Genomic DNA, 16,717 nt, shown 5'->3' with positions numbered 1-16,717 from the left:
CTTGAACAGCAGGAGCAAATCTAGGCGAGCCGTATCCGTCTGATCACTCTGCTTAGCTTCCCGAAGAATCCCGGGACAAGCTGTAAGAAAGAAAAGGCTGAGGGAGCACGGACGGAGTCTGATTTGACAGGTTTCGACAAGCATATAGTAAAAAAAAGTGACCACTACAGTATTTCTCCCAACTGGGGGATCAAACCCCGTTGCCGGCGGTTCGTCGCCGTTACTGTCTCGCTGTAACCGGCCGGATTCACCGCCTCCCTCCTGTCTCCCCTGCCGTATCGCCCGGCAAATCGTCCGTTCACATCTGCCTCAAGCAGGTACGGAAGGGAGGAGGGAGTCCCGGAAAGGCCAACTCACGCAACACTTTTTACGATTTCCCTGTCAGCAAACAAATCGAGCGCCGCAGACTCCTCTTCAATTTCCGCGCGCTGGTTTTCCATCACGGCAACTGTCCTTGGTCGGATACTCAAGAATTTTTGCCACGGATGCATGAGCGCTTCTCGGGTGCACGGAAGGCTCTCGCCTTGCTTTGCCCTGTCTACATCTTCATTAGCGCTGGCAGCCTGACGTTGCATCTTCGCTTTTTCAGCCCGGGTCGCCATTGACAACCTAACTGCCTTTTGAGCCTCGAAGTGCTCTAATGTTTGCTTCAAATGCCGTTCATCAGCTGTCTTCCTCGCCAACACGCCAACATCTTCCACGTCACCTAATAGCCAGCTTCCTGGTTTCCAGCAATGCAGCATGCTAAGCGTGTCAGTGCTGATCCCGAAGATACCCCCGCGTTTTGTAAAAAGGAAGTCACACGCAATCATCCGGCTGCTTCCTTCGTGGGGACAGCAACAGTTTGTTTTGCAGCTGAAACCTTGGGTGAGACCGGAGTCGCGGTTGGTGTCCTCTTTGGCTAGACAACTGCACATCGACATCTCCTTCTTCGCCCCTTCAGTTCGATCAAGTGCGCCTGCTGCATGAGCGACGTGTACACAGACAAGCCGGGAAAACTTCGCAGCTTGAGAGTGCTGAGCGGCGCGAGCCCAGAACAGCTTGTGTTGAGCAGCGTCATTAACATCGTCGAAGACATTTTTGCCTGGAGACCATAGCGCCGCACAGCTCCCGAAAGCTGCCAAGTGCCTCTCCGATGCAGGTTGTTCATACACCGCACCCAAGAGAGCTCCCCCAGCAATCCATCGAAGACTGCGTACTGGGTGAGTTCTCCTGAAAAGTCTGTGAAGGTCTTCTCCTAAAGGAGACGGAAGTGTTATCAGTGGAGCGGCCGGGGACCGTGGACGAGAAGACGAACTAAACCATTCATCTAGATTGCTGAATACCAACGGAACCCGCGCCGCCCGGTGTCCATCACCATCACGGTGTTCCTTCAGTGACGAGCGTAGGCTGTTGGGCACATTCGCTGCTCCGCTGTTTGAACGCGATGTACCGCTGAAATTTTCCAGAGGGTCATGGGACTGTGGTCCGTAGTCAGACGAACTACGTGACCCTTCAGCCACAGTAACAGACGGAGCCAACTCATCGGAAAGAGCATGGGAAAGGAGCGCTGAAATGTCACAAATGCGTATGCGCCCGTCTTCAGACCCAATTGCCGCCAGACAAGGGAGTTGTTGGTTGACCGCTAAGGCCAGGAGAGGCTTAACGCGGATCCGCTGAGCCGCAAGACAGGAAGACGTAGTAGAACCTATAAACAAAGCAGAAAGAGGCAAAAACTCTGCTGGCAGTATGCTAGCTCGGGATCACCCGTGCAGCGCCTGAGATGCTGCTTGGCGTACAGCGCCTGAGATGCTGCTTGGCGTACAGCGGGCAACGCTCTAGGGTGCCCAGCCGGAGCCTCTCCCCTGGACAAAAGCCTCTCTTTGGAGGAGTGGAGTGCCGGAATAAATACGCACGACACAGAGGCAACGGGTGAATTAGACGTACACAGACTACACTTCGAGCAGAGGCATTTCCTGTTCGAGTCTTCACGAACGTGTATCTCCACATCTTGGACTTGCTCGGAACTCACTTCTGTCGAGGCACTCTTCCCTACCCGACTCAAATGTGGACTATCCTGTCATACCGTCTGTTCGTGTCCACTTCCCGACCCGTGACAAACCTCTACCTCCCCTGGGCGACTCATTCTACACCTGTCTGTCATTTGCGATATCGAAGCCAGCGTTTCAGAGCACCACAAGCGGACACGCAGTTAAGGCACGCAGCAAGGAGAGAGAGTGTACGAAAAACCAAGTGGAAGTGTGCAACTGCTTGGAGCCGGTTGCGGCACTCAGAAGAAGGACGCGGACGGGAGAGGGGACTGATGAAGCAACGTACTTTGACACCGCCACGCCCGCAGGAAACCTCCGGTATCCGTCGAGATTATAACCGGTAAGGTCTGCTCAACAATGATCGTCTGTCGAGCTCGTGCCTCAGTTCCGTCTTGCCTATGCTGTGATGCCGCACCAACGTCTTTGCCTTGTATCACTCCCGTCCGCTTTGCACGAAACAGTCCGGGTGTCGCGCTGACGTCTGTGGGAATACACCCGGCGGGAAAGTAGTATTGACCGACCAGGAAAGATGAACGAGACCACAGGCATTCAGATGCGCCCGAGTCTGTCGCCTCACGGCATCCCCAAGCCCCTCGGTCGGCGGAAACGCGATGCTCGCAGGTGGAACCACGACGAATGGAACAAGGCACGGATGTTTTGAATTGCACGTTCGTATTAGGCTCACATTCCCCTGCTTCTCGTTCGTAGCAGCCGCCATCCCTTCTTGTTTCTGGCGCAACACTGCATGACAACACGGAGGAAGGTGGCAGTCCTGCACTCACTACCCTAGCAGGGCTTAAGCTGTACTGGTGACCCAAGGCGGCCAGTTTCGCAGGCGTAGAAGATACGGCCTGTCCTCTAACCCATGTTGGGCTGTCGATGGAACTGCGCCGCCAAGTCGTCGATGGCATTTCTCTTTTCGGCACCGGTCTTTCAGGTGCTAACGTTCCCGGTCCAGGGCAGACATCTTCGAGGAGAAGATCCACTTGATCTGCGTGATCACTCGGTTTGCAGAAGGCTACACGATCAGGAGACGAGAGCCTCCTGCACCCCTTGCTACCTCGAGGAGACGGTGATGAGAAACTGTCTGCTGTAGTGCTTCTCCGTCTGTGCTGCCTCGGCCGCTGTCGCTTCCTGTCTCCGCACCAAGAAAGGGGAACCAACGAAGACACACCACTAGACCCCAGGTTGCCGTACCAAGGTGGAGTGGACGCCGACCCAGGCAGTTGCTGTAAGAGTGGTTCTAACTGCCACACGCAAATCTTTCCTCCTACCGATGACGCAGAGGACAAAGCGTCCTGCATTCGAAGCTGTCCAAGAATAACTCTCCTCGTGCTGTCGTTTTGTCTAGCACCGAGATCCGGCTCAACAGCTGGGACAAGACATTCAGCTGGATCACGTGTCTCGCGCACTTCTTCCTCCGTATGGTTCTTTGCTATCTCGCTTCCCGGCACTTTAATGTACACGCTGCCTGAACGCTTTTCCGGGGCGGCCACGACCGCTGCTAGGTACGACAAGATAGCGCGCTTTTTCCTCCGTACAGGTTGAGATGTCTGAGGAGCTTCTGTGCTCTCTGAAAACGACAGCGGATGAGACTTTGCATCCACCATGGGGTCCCTCTCGGCTGCACCAGCTCCGTCGCGTCCTTGTGTGAGATTCTCCGCTGGCTCGTCTTTGATCTGCTGCAGATCCACTGGACCCTTTCCATCTGCCGAGATATTAGAAACATTTCGACCTCCTCTGGGGTTCACTGAAACTTCTTTCATTTCGGATTTTTCTTGGACAAGGACGGATGCTAGTGGCGGACCTGCCTCCGACAATGGGAGGGAACAGGCAGCAGCGACGGACACACCGCTATCTCTGTCCTCTGGTGCCTTTGGACATGCCGATGGCATATCTTCATCTTCCTCATAAACACTATAGATGAAACTCAACGAAACGGGAGCGGGATCGCCAGAAGTGCGGCCGGGGCACGTAGACGTGTTCCCGGAGAAGACACTTTCTTTGGGAGATGACGAGGGTGACCGAGGTTCCTGTTTGACTGAAGAGAAGCTTTCCTCACTTCTCAGTGGTAACCCGTCCAGGTGGAGGGAGGCAACGTCGTCGCCAGTCTGCGGCTGTAGATGGCCGGAACCTATCCTCGCACCGCTGTCCTTTACATGCGCAGCAGAGACATGCGGCTTCGGCGACCAAGGTTCCTTCCCGCCAAGGGATGAGAAACTTGGAGGAATAGAGTCAAGTGCCTTCGGGCTCCACTGGAGATCATGAAACACCGCAAACGGCTCGCAGAAAGTAGCACGCGACCCTGAAATTCGGGCATAGCGGCACGTGTCGCGCCTGCTTGCTGCAAACACCAGGCCAGTTAGGACGCTCAAAGTAGGACGCTAAACCCCCGGTGTGGACTACCTGGAACAGCCACTGAGCAGCAGGAAAGAAACTTGAACGCTTGACGGAGTCGGGAAGCGACTTTGAAACAAAGACAATGTCGTGTTTCAAATGGTTTGTGCTCCTCGTTCCATCGGCTGTTGGCTTACCCCCTCAGCCTAAACGTCCCTTCCTACCACTACACACTTTCAATCCAGGCAGACTAAACTCTATGAAACGAGGCCAGGACCTTCAATGCTACTGCCTCGGTAGTGCTACGGTGTATAATAAAAACAGTGCATACGCATCAGCAACACTGAAACGAGGACAAGAGGGTGCCGCCGCCTAGCCGGAACCAAAGAGAACTACGTGACGCAGCTTCCGGTGAAACTCGTGGTGGCATCTCGTTTCACTTCCATGGGCACAAGGACGGTTCAGGCACGTATAGCGACCATCATAATCCCCGCGCCTCCACGCAACGCACCCCTCCCTTTATACGATAGTACAGGCACACCTCTGCGACTCCGTGTGTGTCAGTAGGCATACACGCGCGGGCGCGAAGACAAAACTGGACAGCAAAAGACACAAGGAACGGACGCCAAGAGTTACGTGCGTCACCTATAAAGAAGGAATTTCTGAAAGACCTATCATTATCGTCGAAAAGCTGATCGACCCGCATGTACTGTCGCAAGGACGAAATGAGATAGGACGAGAGAGAGAGGTCAGCGGGACAGCAGGACAGTCTGAAACTGGTTTATCGGGGGTACAGGCGTGCAGGACCAAACACGCATGAAGCGCACACGAGTCACACAAGGGTATTCAGCGCTTCTCCAACACAATTCACTTGCTGACTTCGCTGCTTATTTTCAGATGAAAAGCACAAGAAACCGCACTCTGCCGTCGAGATTCTCCTGCCTGATACTCTAGTGTGCCGGAATTACAACCCAACAGTCAGAGGACGTCCGTGTCCGATTGCGGGGGGCTGCTCAGGTGTTTTTATCTACACTATCCTGTTACCCCTCATATGTTCCGACTGACTACGAATAGATAACCACCCATACAAGAGATCACAGTGTTTCGGTTGGAGAGTTTGCCCGTAGTGAGCGCGGGCACGCGTACGCGTGAACGAGTACGTCGTGTAGAACTTACGTGAAGTCGGCTTCGCACTGTCGGTGTTAGCGCAGTCAAACCAGCACACAGAATCCAGTGTGCAGTCCCCGCACCTGCCCTCCGACTTTCTTTGAAGAGGCAGAAGACGTCGCTTCGACAAACCCGGACTTTCAGTTTTTGCTTCAGCCAGCGTATGTACGTTCACAGTTTTCTTCGTCCTTCTTCTCGTCGATCTTCCCGCTGCACTTGAAGCCATGGACAGCGAGACAGCGGTAGATCCCACATCTCCTATCAGCGTCTGAAGAGGAATTTCGACCGCACTTGCAGTTGGAGTCTGCCGGCCCCGGGTCTGTTCCTGGCATGTGTTGTGAGTGAGCGCAGTGTCTGTGGCAAGCGAGTTTACCCCGCTACTGAGGAACGTTCGTTGCTCTCTGCTGAGATGTGGAGTAGCCGCCAATTCATCAGGTGCATGGCTTTCGCCCACATCAGTTCTTTGCTCCTGTGAGGCGGCCTGCCAACGAAGGTTTTTATCCCGTTCCGTGTCTGCTCCAGTTGTTAATTCCCCTTTCCGCAGCCTTACTTCGCGTGCATCCTCGTCGTAATTCCCGTCTCCGCCAGTGCCTGTTTCTAGCAGATCTACTCCTGCCTCGGTTCTTCCGCAATCTGCCAGACCATCGAGGCTCTTCCTTGCTTGAGCCGCTCTCCCAGTGGACACCGTAGTTTTTTTTTCCGCTCCTGCTTCCCAGCCTTCGCTTCCTTCTTCTGTCCGATCCGGAGAGGCAGCTGTCCTGCTGCTCGTCCCTGTAGCACCAGGGAGCAGCAAGTCAGTACGCCTACCTTCAAGACCACCTGGCAGTCCCACACCAGCCTCTCCTGTGTAGAGGGTTTCAGAGTGTTCAGCTCCTTCTCCTTCTCCTTGGGAAGCGAGACACCTCTGCTCTCCTGCTGTCGCAGCACTCTCCCTCAATTCACTAGGCCTCTTCTGGAGCGGATCAACCGGAGCGAACTCTAACGCGTCGGGCCCGTTATGTGCCTCAGCTTCCCCGGGCCCCTGCTCAAAAGCTTCACCTAACAAAACGTCCGCTCGCTCTTTGCTGGCCTTTATAATGTTGTCATCCGTACAGGCCTTGTCGCTCCCAGCATGCGATAGAGATCCGAATTCGTTGTTCTCCCCCGCGTTCTGACAAAGAGGCAGAGACGCTGCTGACGCAGGGAGGACGGCAGTCTCATTACACGAAGTGGAACGAAACTTCCTTCCCGACTTGAAGAAGTTAGCAAAGCGCGACGTCTTCGAAGGACTCAGTTCGGCGGTTGCATTTGCAATCTCCATTTCGGCCGCGCATACCTGTCTCTCCCATTCAACGAGAGTCTTAGCAGATTGATTGATGAAACGTCTTATTTCGTACAGAACCACACGGTCATCGTGGAGACGTACACACAACAGCACTCTCTGCCGCAGTCCCAAAATTCGTTTCTTCTGTCCTTCCTTCTTTGAGCTCCCGGCGCATTCGGCTGCCTGCGAAGGCGGCTCGGGAGCAGTCGAGTGTGTTGACTCGTCCCTGTTTCCATCCTCCGTCATTCTGGAGGTGTCTTCCTCACGTCCGTCCGATCGGGATTCACACTCACGCTCCTTAACATCGGTCCTTCCGTCTTCTCCTTCTCCGTTCCGTGAGAAGTCGCGAGACGAACCCCTTTGTTCTCTTTCTGATGGAAAAGAGAAATTCTTCTTTGGCCTCGCGGTTCTTCCTTCTTGTCGTTCCATGTACGGTACGAAGCCATGGAGCTGGCAAGCAACCACTTGGCCATCAAAACGGATTTCGGGAAGAGGCGCGTCTTCTAGAGGATGCAGAAGCCTCTGCTGAAGCTTGAGAAGCTTCTGCAATTTTCTGTGGTGCTGCAGAGCATCGCTCCCTGCCGTCCCTTTAATGGGACCCCTTCGGCCCACAACAGGCTGGTGGGGCGCCGGAGAGACGAAGGCAAACGGCAAGACACAATGGTCATTCTCGACCAGGAGATTCGCAGCTGAACACCCGTCAGTCGCGCTTTTATGATGCGGGGTCATCGGGAGAGGAAGAGAGTCCGAGGAAAGAGACAAACGACCCGTGACGATATGTGAGAAAGCTCCAGGTTCCAAACCATCGTCAGGAAGGTGTAGCGACGGGGTAAGAGAGTCAGGAGAAGACGAAGCACTACCAGCTGAGTCCACGTAGCGAGAGGGTGCCTGCCGTGCGTAGCTGGTCGCTCCAAGACACAAAGAATCCTGCCGTGGTGGCTGGTACGGCTCCCAAATTAGAGCAAGCCTAGCCACATCCTCAGTAGCAAGGACGCCGTCAAGAGAGTGATGCGATTTACAAGGGAGACCACACACCGGAGACAGGGAAGGCTGCGCGACTTTGGAACGACCGACTCCCCTGGGAATCTTCGAGCCCTGAGCATCATCCCAAAGAGAAACAGAAAGGCAAGCTGATAATTGACATGACGGCTCACGGCCAATTGTTCCGTACACAGACGAGAATAACGCCGCGGCTCCTGGTGACAATCTTTCACGTAACGACTGAGTCGTGAAATCTCTATACTTAGGTTTGCTTGGAACTAGCCCGACAGGGACTGAATCAACCGCTGAGGCAGCCGCGAGCGCAGAGGAAACAAGTTCTTCTACTGCTCCCACTAAGGGCGCCGATAGGAAGGAGCCAGAACAGCTGGTTTCTCACAGCCAAGAAACCCTGGGCTGGTTCCTTTCCGATCAAAGGCAGAGAGGCGTACCTTCAAAGCAGGCGAGGTGCGAAACCCAGATGAGGTCTGGTGCTCCGGCTCCTGGCGAGAACTGCCCTCGACCCCAACTGTGAATGTCTTTTTGCCGAACTCATCGCTTGTAGGCTTTCTTTCAGTTTGGTCAAGTTTCAGTGACTGTGTCGGTCCATGCCGTGAACTGACGCTACTTTTTCGCGGCCTCCTTTCGATTAAAAGGATAGCATGGAAAACACCGACGCCCGACGGGTGAGGGAAGAAGAGAGGTGTGTGCTTGCAGAAGATCGAGGGGAACTTCAGCGGAGCTTTCTTCAGAAACGAATACGTAAATGGCACTGTCTGGAGGTGCAGTGGCATCGCCTGCCATGGCTGAAAGAATGACACCGGCAGTCAAAAAATGCTCTCTGCCTCCCGTGTATGATTAAGAAGAAAGACTGGGTAACAGAGAAATCTTTTACTAGTCACCGTCACGAAAACTGTCTCGTCCCTCCCTAACCAGGCGGTAGTTGAATAGCTGTAACTATTGTTGCACAATCCTCGAACCAGAGGAACTGAGATACACGCGGGTGCACATGAGGCAGTAGTATCTTGTAACGTCCTAGATTCCATCCAGCACCTGCGGCTCTTACGTTTATTCTGTTGTTTACCATAGGAGATAGCACAGGTGTGGTCGTGAATAATGTCGCTACAGTTGGACATTCAACGGAGCCTCGTCAATTCAGGCTCCGTTGAATGTGAAAAAGTCAAGACACGAGACGTCTCAATCTCTTCTTTTTTAACAATACATCTGTCGGACCAAGGCCAACGCTCATTTACACAAACAGATGGATAAGAAGCTAAGTGCCTGCGTGTCTTCTAGAGCACTCGACACAAAATATGTAGTGCCCGTGGCAGTCACAGTCAAATAGACTGCAATGACGAACACACCCAAACCCTAACACAGACCATCTTCCCCCGGCGCAGATGAGAGAATAGGGTGGGAATTACCAGCTTCATTCCATTGGCCAACCCACTAGAGCCTACCTGAAGAACTTCCACCCAGTCTTCGTGGTTCTGGCGGTAGTCTGCCTGCAAGAGTTCTATTTCTTCTGGGGTCCAGCAATGCGACTTTTTCCGCTTGGGATCGAGGAACATGTCCCTTAGCTGGACCAGTCTTGTTTGGCTCACCTTCGCCATGAGCTCATCCCGCAACTCCTTCACCCGTCCCCCTTGCTGCCGAAGCATAACGACGTCGTCATCCTCATCTAATAAGAGATCACCTGTACTAGCTTGGTGAAGCTGTTGTTCTCTACAATCCACTTCAGTTTTTGCCGCTCCACGGTGCATTGTAGGGACCTGAGGACCACGGACACTTTCTTTTCCTCCTTCGTCTGCGAGCTGCCGCGACTCCCTGCTAAAAAGTGATCTCTTCCGCTTTGCCGGAGAGTCCACGCGGAGCTGGAGAGCAGCCTCTTTCGGTGACGCCAAGGCGTTGCAGCTGCTGAAGTGTGTGGAAGCGGCATGCCGGAGACGGGACGTCTCAGCAATGCCCGGCTGTTGGTCGGAAGCCAGTTTCCCGCATGCCTGCGATGGGTCTAGCAGTTCTGCATGGCTGCCTCCGTCTGCTCGAGGAAACTGCCCCGGTGGCGGGCAGCAACAAGACAACGGTGGAGACTCTCCGGTGTCGCCGCCCTCCTGCGATGGTGACAGGATGTCCTCCTGTCCGTTTCCTGTTCTTGAACCAGCAAAAGAGGGAAAAGGACAACAGGGGACATCAGGTAACCGGGAACGAGGACCTGTCCCCGCTGGCAGAAGCTTGTCACTCACTGTTTCACTAGAAGCCTGAGGGGGATCTGCCCACGACGGCTGGATGGAGCTCCCAAGAGAAGCATCACTAACGGGGAGGGGCTGCTCCACCATATGACATCTTTCTCTAACGGGTCGGGGTTCACTTCTCTCGTGAAACTGACCCGGGGTCGGCCCGGGACCTTTCTCTGGAAGGACAGAACTATTCACCGGAGTGTCTCTCGGAAAAGCACACGCCGAGGTGAGGCGAGTGATGCTATTGTGGCCTGTCTCCTGTCCGTTCCTGGGCTCCTCTTCCCACATCTTTACTGAACCACTGCCTGCCTTAAGCAGGCATACGGCGCCGCTCTGACAACTACGCTGCCCGGTAGGAGCTGAGCTGTCCAGGAAATTCGATGCGCTTGCATTGCCCCGTCTTTTTGAGCACTTCTTCCTCAAAAAGAATCCCGTCCCCTCCCAGTCTCGCGCCTTTGCGGGTGTCCGTTCTGGAGCTATGTTTTCAACTTCATTCTCCCGCTGCTCTTCATGAAAACATGAAGTATCACCCGCGCAGGCGCGATTCTTCCCCAGTTCTGAGGTGCAGTTCATAACGCAAAGTAGAGCCGGTAAATCCGTGCAGTCGCCGCCGCCACGGCTACAAAGAAAGGGGGCTAACTATCCTTGCAAAAACAAATTCGCGGAAGCAATAGTCCGTAGTGCCGGGGCGGCAGCAGACACCGAGGCTTAGGAAGCAGAAGGCTTACAAAATCGAGAGGCGAGCAGAGCAGCGCATCAAAAAGGGAGGCTAGGAATCTTCCAACGACACACCTAGCGCCTAAACCGGGGTCGAGACTCCGGGGCGGGCCCAACCGGTAATTTCTGTACACGAAGCTGCTCTTTACCGCAAGAGAGCTGAAGGGGTAAAATCTCCTCTGGTATGTAAAGCGAAAAAGACAGGGCCTCGTCTCCAGTCAACTGAAGCACTAGCACCACCAAGAAAAGAAGAGTTCCTTCATCCCTACTGGAATAAAAAACGGCATGACAGGGGGGAGCCACGGCGCCAACCACGGCAGCGCATGCAAGCACTGCAGGGCGGACAGGTGTAAAGCACTTAACTGCAAGACCCGTCTCCAGCGGCAGCTTGGTGGTGCTGCCGGGAGTATTGTTGTGGGTTTGTCTTGCACCGCGGACGGGATTCGACAACCGCCCCTGCTCATCAGCGTGACGGAAATAGTCATTGGGTTTCTCCACTAGGCTGCGCACACGTCTCGCTGACGGGAGTAGGTTGCACCCCTGCGAGAGTCGCTCTCTCAGGCCCCCCGGGGTGTCTCGAGGATGGGAATGCATCGTGCCCTTCGGAGAGTATCTTACCAACGCCACACCCAGGACCAGGCATGCACCAGCCTGGCTAGTGCTTCTAAATAACGGCCTATCGGTGCTCTTCAATAACCGTACCTTCACCGCAAGTATGCTATCCCTGTAGCAAAAGCTCTCCGCGCCAGGAGACGTGGTGCTCTAGTAGAGGAACCCTGAACTTGAACGCATGCACTCTAACTACACACTGTTCCAACACTAGTGTTAGTACACGAGTTCCAGTCCATGCCGTGGCGCCTGGGGCTACGGAAAAACGCTTAGCGTCTCGCTCCCCTCCGAGCGCCTGCAATGGAACTTTGGCTCTGGATGAGCGAGACTGGCCTCTGCGTGCGGCCGAGCCGCGAGCACCCGACAGTTCTGAGCCCCTGAAGCAAAGATTACACGTGCAACATCTCGTAGTTCCGACGGCATGCAAAATCGATTTCATTTTCGCCGTTTGTTCTGCAAGCCGGCTGGTGGAGTCGGCGCGCCGTACGGTTAGCCTACCCTCCGGTAGGCCCGCTGACTGTTGAACCAGCAACAGTGCGGCACCCGGGGCGGGCACGCAGCAGTACGTTCGTCAAGAAGGATAGCTTTCGTTACCAAAAAACCTACTCCGCCAGTGTAACTTTTGGGCTTGTTAGGAGTGTCATCACTATCTTAGTTCGTGAGGGACCTTGGCAGCAGAGGATCAAGGGCCGGGAAGCGCCGCCGGTACCAGTATTCACTATCGAAGCATGGGAGAAACTTCTCCCACAGACACCGTGATCTTCCAGTACTCTCCAGGAAGAACTCACTTTGTTGCTAAGTTACAGTTCTGGCTCTCGGTTGCGGGCATAAAAGGTTCTGTCCCCAGCTGATCCCGCCGCCCATACGGACGAAAGCCCTGACCAGAAAAATCGACTGAATTACTCATCGGACAAGTGTACATCTACATGAGGGCTCTGGAGAAGAGAGCTGAACGGAAGCCGGCCTTGAGTGCTTGTATAGTCACCTGAAGTCGGCTGTATATATACGTATCTACGTAAATATAGATACGGACGCAAACCCCTCTCTTCCCCATTTCCGCTACCAGCAGGCGATGCGATGAGAGCAAAAATTTCGGGAAGGCCCGGTAGTCGCTCATCATTTTCAGCTCAAAAGAGTTGTAGATTCTGACGACGGTGGGCGAAGATCTTGCCATTGTTGGCGGCTCCCGGCCCCGGTGTTTAATTTGCTTGTGCATAGAAGGCATGGAGACCGGTGGTCACACGTGCCCACCCTGGCCGAAGGCTGAGCAGAGTGAGGCCACCAATCTTGGGTCAGACTGCCCCGTGAGCGCGTGCAAACTCACATCACGAAGATCTCATCGCAGCCGCATGCGGGAATTTCAGAAGAATTGTGTTGGACAGTGGACAGCTGTTCCCTCTTAGGAGGATCGATACCGTAGCTTACCTGAAGTCCCCCCGAGGAGTGGAGCGTGCTCACGGTGCCCCGGGAGCCATACTGAAGCACTGAGCTCGCACGAGTGAGCTCCCCGCAAAAACAAGGGGCCTTCTTCGGCCCAGGTCTCAGGAACCTGGGCATTCCAGACGTCCGCGACTTCAGACGGCAAAGCGGGGATACTACGGAAGAGACAGTGTCCCCGCTACTTGCGAAATACAAGAGCCATTTCGTGATTGTCAGCGTAGTTATACCGTCTTCGACACGCACGCATGGACTCCCTCAGGGTGCTAGCCAACGCGCTTCACGAAGTCACCGTTACCAGTCCGCACAACAATGCGATCTCCTTCCTCGATGAAATGAGGCACCGACACCCGTGCCCCAGTTTCTAATATTGCTTGTTTCCGGCCTATAGCAAACACTCAGATACACAGGAGCCGGTGTAGAACAACGGAACAGAGAAGCCGAGCAATGTAAGGCACCCGTCTGCGCTGCATTCGACCAGCTAATCGTAGAACTTGACACGGTCATCCTGGTCTCTTCACGTGCTGCGCTTCCGGCGCCTCGGCATGCGCGGGCTCAGTCCTATGTCTCCTACAACAGAGTTCTCAGTGCGGTGATTAGACCGATCGCTCTTTCGCCAAGTCCACGCGTGTCTCGTGACCGGGGACCCCCACACACGGGCAGCTTGCAACAGTCGCGAGAACAGGCACCGCACAGCAGGGCCTAAGGCTTACTTGGGGCTCCACGGCCTGATTCGATTTTCTCCCCGGAGATCTCCTTCACCGTGTAAGCCTCAGTAGCTGGGAGAGCAACGTCGATGACTTTACCGTCCCATAAGCCGAACTGACATACAAATGCAGCAAGACAAAGCGCGGGGTTCCCTGGCTCACGATCTCTCAGGTATTGAGGCGCCTTAGCCGTGATCCGGAGACCCAGTGCGAGCCGGGCGCCACTATGTCTGTCCACTGCAGAAGAAAGACCAGAGCAGTTGAACCCTCGTGTCTGTGCCTGAGGAATATCCTCCTGTCAGTGAGTCGAGCTGCAGCAAGAGTTATCCCGTTTCTGATTGCCCAACCGTGCAGCACGCTGTGGCTGTGTAAAGGATTTCACCGTCAGAACATTCACAAGATGTGAAATTGGCCCTTTTGAAAGTACTTATCTACAGTGAACGGGTGTTCGCAGTAACTGTCCGACCGGGTGAACACGACACGGAAAAAAGAACGAATTCATTCTGTCCAGCGCCCCAGCCCGCTCGCCCCAACTTTCAGATTTGAAGTATGACTGAGAGGCAAGTACCTTTTTCTTCGTGAAGACTCACACACTCTACACCGTTCGGGGATTCTCCTGGCTCACCCGTACGTCCATTCCTTCTTTGAGAAACCCGCTGATGCGCTCGACAATATCTCTGTCCGATATCAAGATATCCTCCCAAGTGTCCCTGTTCTACACATAAAAAGAAACAACACCAAACCTTCGCCTGCTACTTGGCCAACCGAAGCTGACGCTGCCCGTCCGACCATCAAATACATCTTCTCTGTCCACCACTACGAAGACAGACGAAGGTGTCGACACTTACACTGGCGGCCTTCTATTCCCACACAGGACGACGCTTCCACGCGGAACTGAAAGTACTCCCTCCAGGCGAGCAAGCGCGAAGCTAGAGAACGTGTTAGTGAAGCCGCCAGCGCAGGCAAGATGAGGACCGTGTAGGGGCTACACCGAGAAAATGCCCGTCCCCCTCAGAGCACTTCTTTATCACCCTTTACAAGACAAAAACAGTCCACTCTAACTTCTGGGAGAAAGCCTGTTATCTCTCGAGAACCCCTGGTCCTCAAGCCCCATGGTCGTTACTTGATCGAGTTCCTGCTCACCGCAAACACCAGAACTGTGTCACGTTTGGCCTCGGGACGTTCTAAACCAACAGCTCTAAGCGCAGCTGCAATCTCTGTTTCCTGGTGTTTGGCTCCGGCCTTCTTCGCTCCATGCGACCCGCGCGACGCCCCTGATCGAAATCCTGTGAAAGTCGCTTCGGTCACGGTGATCTCTGGTACGCGGAGCTTCTCATCTGACCGGAAACTGTGATCAATCGTGGCTGCCGTGAGCAAATTCTTCAAACGCGCACGGACGTACGCCGCTGCTCGTGCCATTTTGACAGACTGGAACTGCAGGACCCGAAACGCCTGGTCCCCTATGATGACGCAGCTCCCGTTCCGTAGGTCATTGCTACTAACATATCCCCCGGTTTTGGGAAAGGAGAACGAAAAGCCTGCATGGGCTTCCTTCGATGAGTGAGGTCTTGCAGCTGTGTCCCGGGTAGTCGGACTTCTGGCGGACTGAAGGTGCGCAGTAGTTGCAGAATCTTTAGATTCACCGGTTTTGTTTGAATCCTCTTGGACAGCCACAGAACTGCGGCGTTGCTTCGCGCTGGCAAACAGAGGTACCAGGTCGTCGGCGGAACAGGAGTTCCTTGGACAATCAAACGCATCCAACTGAGAAACTATGATGGGAGAGGATCGGGCAGTTGTGGGTGTCACCAGAAACCTGCTGTACATGGGAGGGGACGCTGTCGTTGCAGGGATAAAACTGCGTGGGGCAGTACGACAGAGTCCCCGAACGTTACAACGCATTCGGGACTTTACCAAAGCGGCGAAAGCGACCCTGTTACCAGCGCGACAGAATTGGTACAGAGATAACGCACAATCCACATGAGTGGGGACGCGTCGGTCGCGTAGAACGAAAGCGGATGGACCCAGCACGGGTATATCCGGAGGGTTTCGGTAAGTCATACGCATCGGACCGCCGAGCCCAACTACAGGAGCGCTCCGCCCAAGGCAATGGCTCGCAAAATCACGGAATCCGGTCGGGCTCGAAGCGGAAGACTCTGTTGCTGCGTTTCTGGATGAAAGCTGAACAAACGAGTCAAACACGCCGAGTTTTTCACAGACACCCGAGATGAAACCGTTGGTAGGCGTAAGCGAGATCCTTGTTGAAGCAACGGAGGGAGTCCATACTCCGAAAACAACGAAAAGAAAACATGCCAGACATTTTCGGGCTGAGTGCGAAAAAGCCAAGACTGCGCGAGGCAACCAAGGGCCAGGTAGGACCAAACAAACGCGGCCGAGTTTCTGCCGGTAGAAGTCTCCTCCTCGCCTGATATGCGGTGTACCTCTTTCCATCGTACTAAGTGCAGACTGGACTGAAAACGAGAAAACCTTTTGATCTGCGGAGGCGCTTTTGTGGTGTACGGTGCGACACTCGCCCAGGTGGCACGGGCGGCGTAACCGATTCCAGCTATATCCTGCACGGTAAGCAGCAAAATGGTTCGTCGGTCACGAGAAGGCTTACTGGTCCCCGATGCCATGAGGGACCAGAAGCCGAGAAATTAGTAGATGCGCCACTCGCCTGGCCGCCTTCTAGCGCCAACCTGGTAATGTCCCATGAGCGCTGTGGCTGCAGACAAGCCAGGCTTCTCCGACACACTGCTCTCGCTTGCAGGAAGAAACCCGGTACTGGCAGCGGAGCATCCTGAAAAACTGATCCAGACCCTGTTAGGGCAGACTCTCCAGGAAAGCTTCATTGAGGTGTCGGAGCTCGACGCTGGGCGCGCCCAGCTGGTTCAGAACATACAATCGTCAGCGCCTGTCTGCTTATCTACTGCTTCTCAAGTGAAACATACCACAGATAAGCTGAAAAAGGCAAGAGGAGGCTGCTGCAGTTCGACGGGACTCTCGATGTCCGCTTCTGATACGGTCTCCATGCTGCCACAGTGAGTGGATGGTAGGCCTACTTTTCCTCCGCATGATACGAGCTGGGGACCTGGTGCTCCCCTCGCTGGCACCACGTCGAAGAAGAATTCAACCGAGAAGAGTGACGTAGCGCATGGCAGCGGGGACACAGGGGGACGACAAAAAATAAGACGACCA

General features: G+C 54.5%; 2 protein-coding genes across 2 annotated transcripts; both read right to left on the bottom strand.

The window, feature by feature from the left end:
- Window positions 1-216: 216 nt before the first annotated feature.
- On the bottom strand, window positions 217-11,034 carry CSUI_009267 (uncharacterized protein). Its single transcript, XM_068069383.1, has 5 exons — window positions 9,276-11,034; window positions 8,268-8,621; window positions 5,544-7,932; window positions 2,317-4,374; window positions 217-1,687 (listed from the first exon to the last, which is right to left on the bottom strand). Exons 1-5 carry the CDS (start codon window positions 10,623-10,625, stop codon window positions 354-356), a joined length of 7,485 nt encoding a protein of 2,494 aa, XP_067918639.1. The 5' UTR covers window positions 10,626-11,034; the 3' UTR covers window positions 217-353.
- Window positions 11,035-12,428: 1,394 nt separating this feature from the next.
- On the bottom strand, window positions 12,429-16,710 carry CSUI_009266 (elongation factor p (ef-p) kow family domain-containing protein). Its single transcript, XM_068069382.1, has 4 exons — window positions 14,666-16,710; window positions 14,148-14,237; window positions 13,529-13,637; window positions 12,429-13,200 (listed from the first exon to the last, which is right to left on the bottom strand). Exons 1-4 carry the CDS (start codon window positions 15,968-15,970, stop codon window positions 13,082-13,084), a joined length of 1,623 nt encoding a protein of 540 aa, XP_067918638.1. The 5' UTR covers window positions 15,971-16,710; the 3' UTR covers window positions 12,429-13,081.
- Window positions 16,711-16,717: the final 7 nt, after the last annotated feature.

Source organism: Cystoisospora suis (genome assembly GCF_002600585.1).
Source record: "Cystoisospora suis strain Wien I chromosome Unknown contig_5491, whole genome shotgun sequence".
Lineage (NCBI taxonomy): Eukaryota > Apicomplexa > Conoidasida > Eucoccidiorida > Sarcocystidae > Cystoisospora > Cystoisospora suis.
Note: the sequence above shows the minus strand (reverse complement) of the source record. Positions and strands in the feature narration are given on the sequence as shown.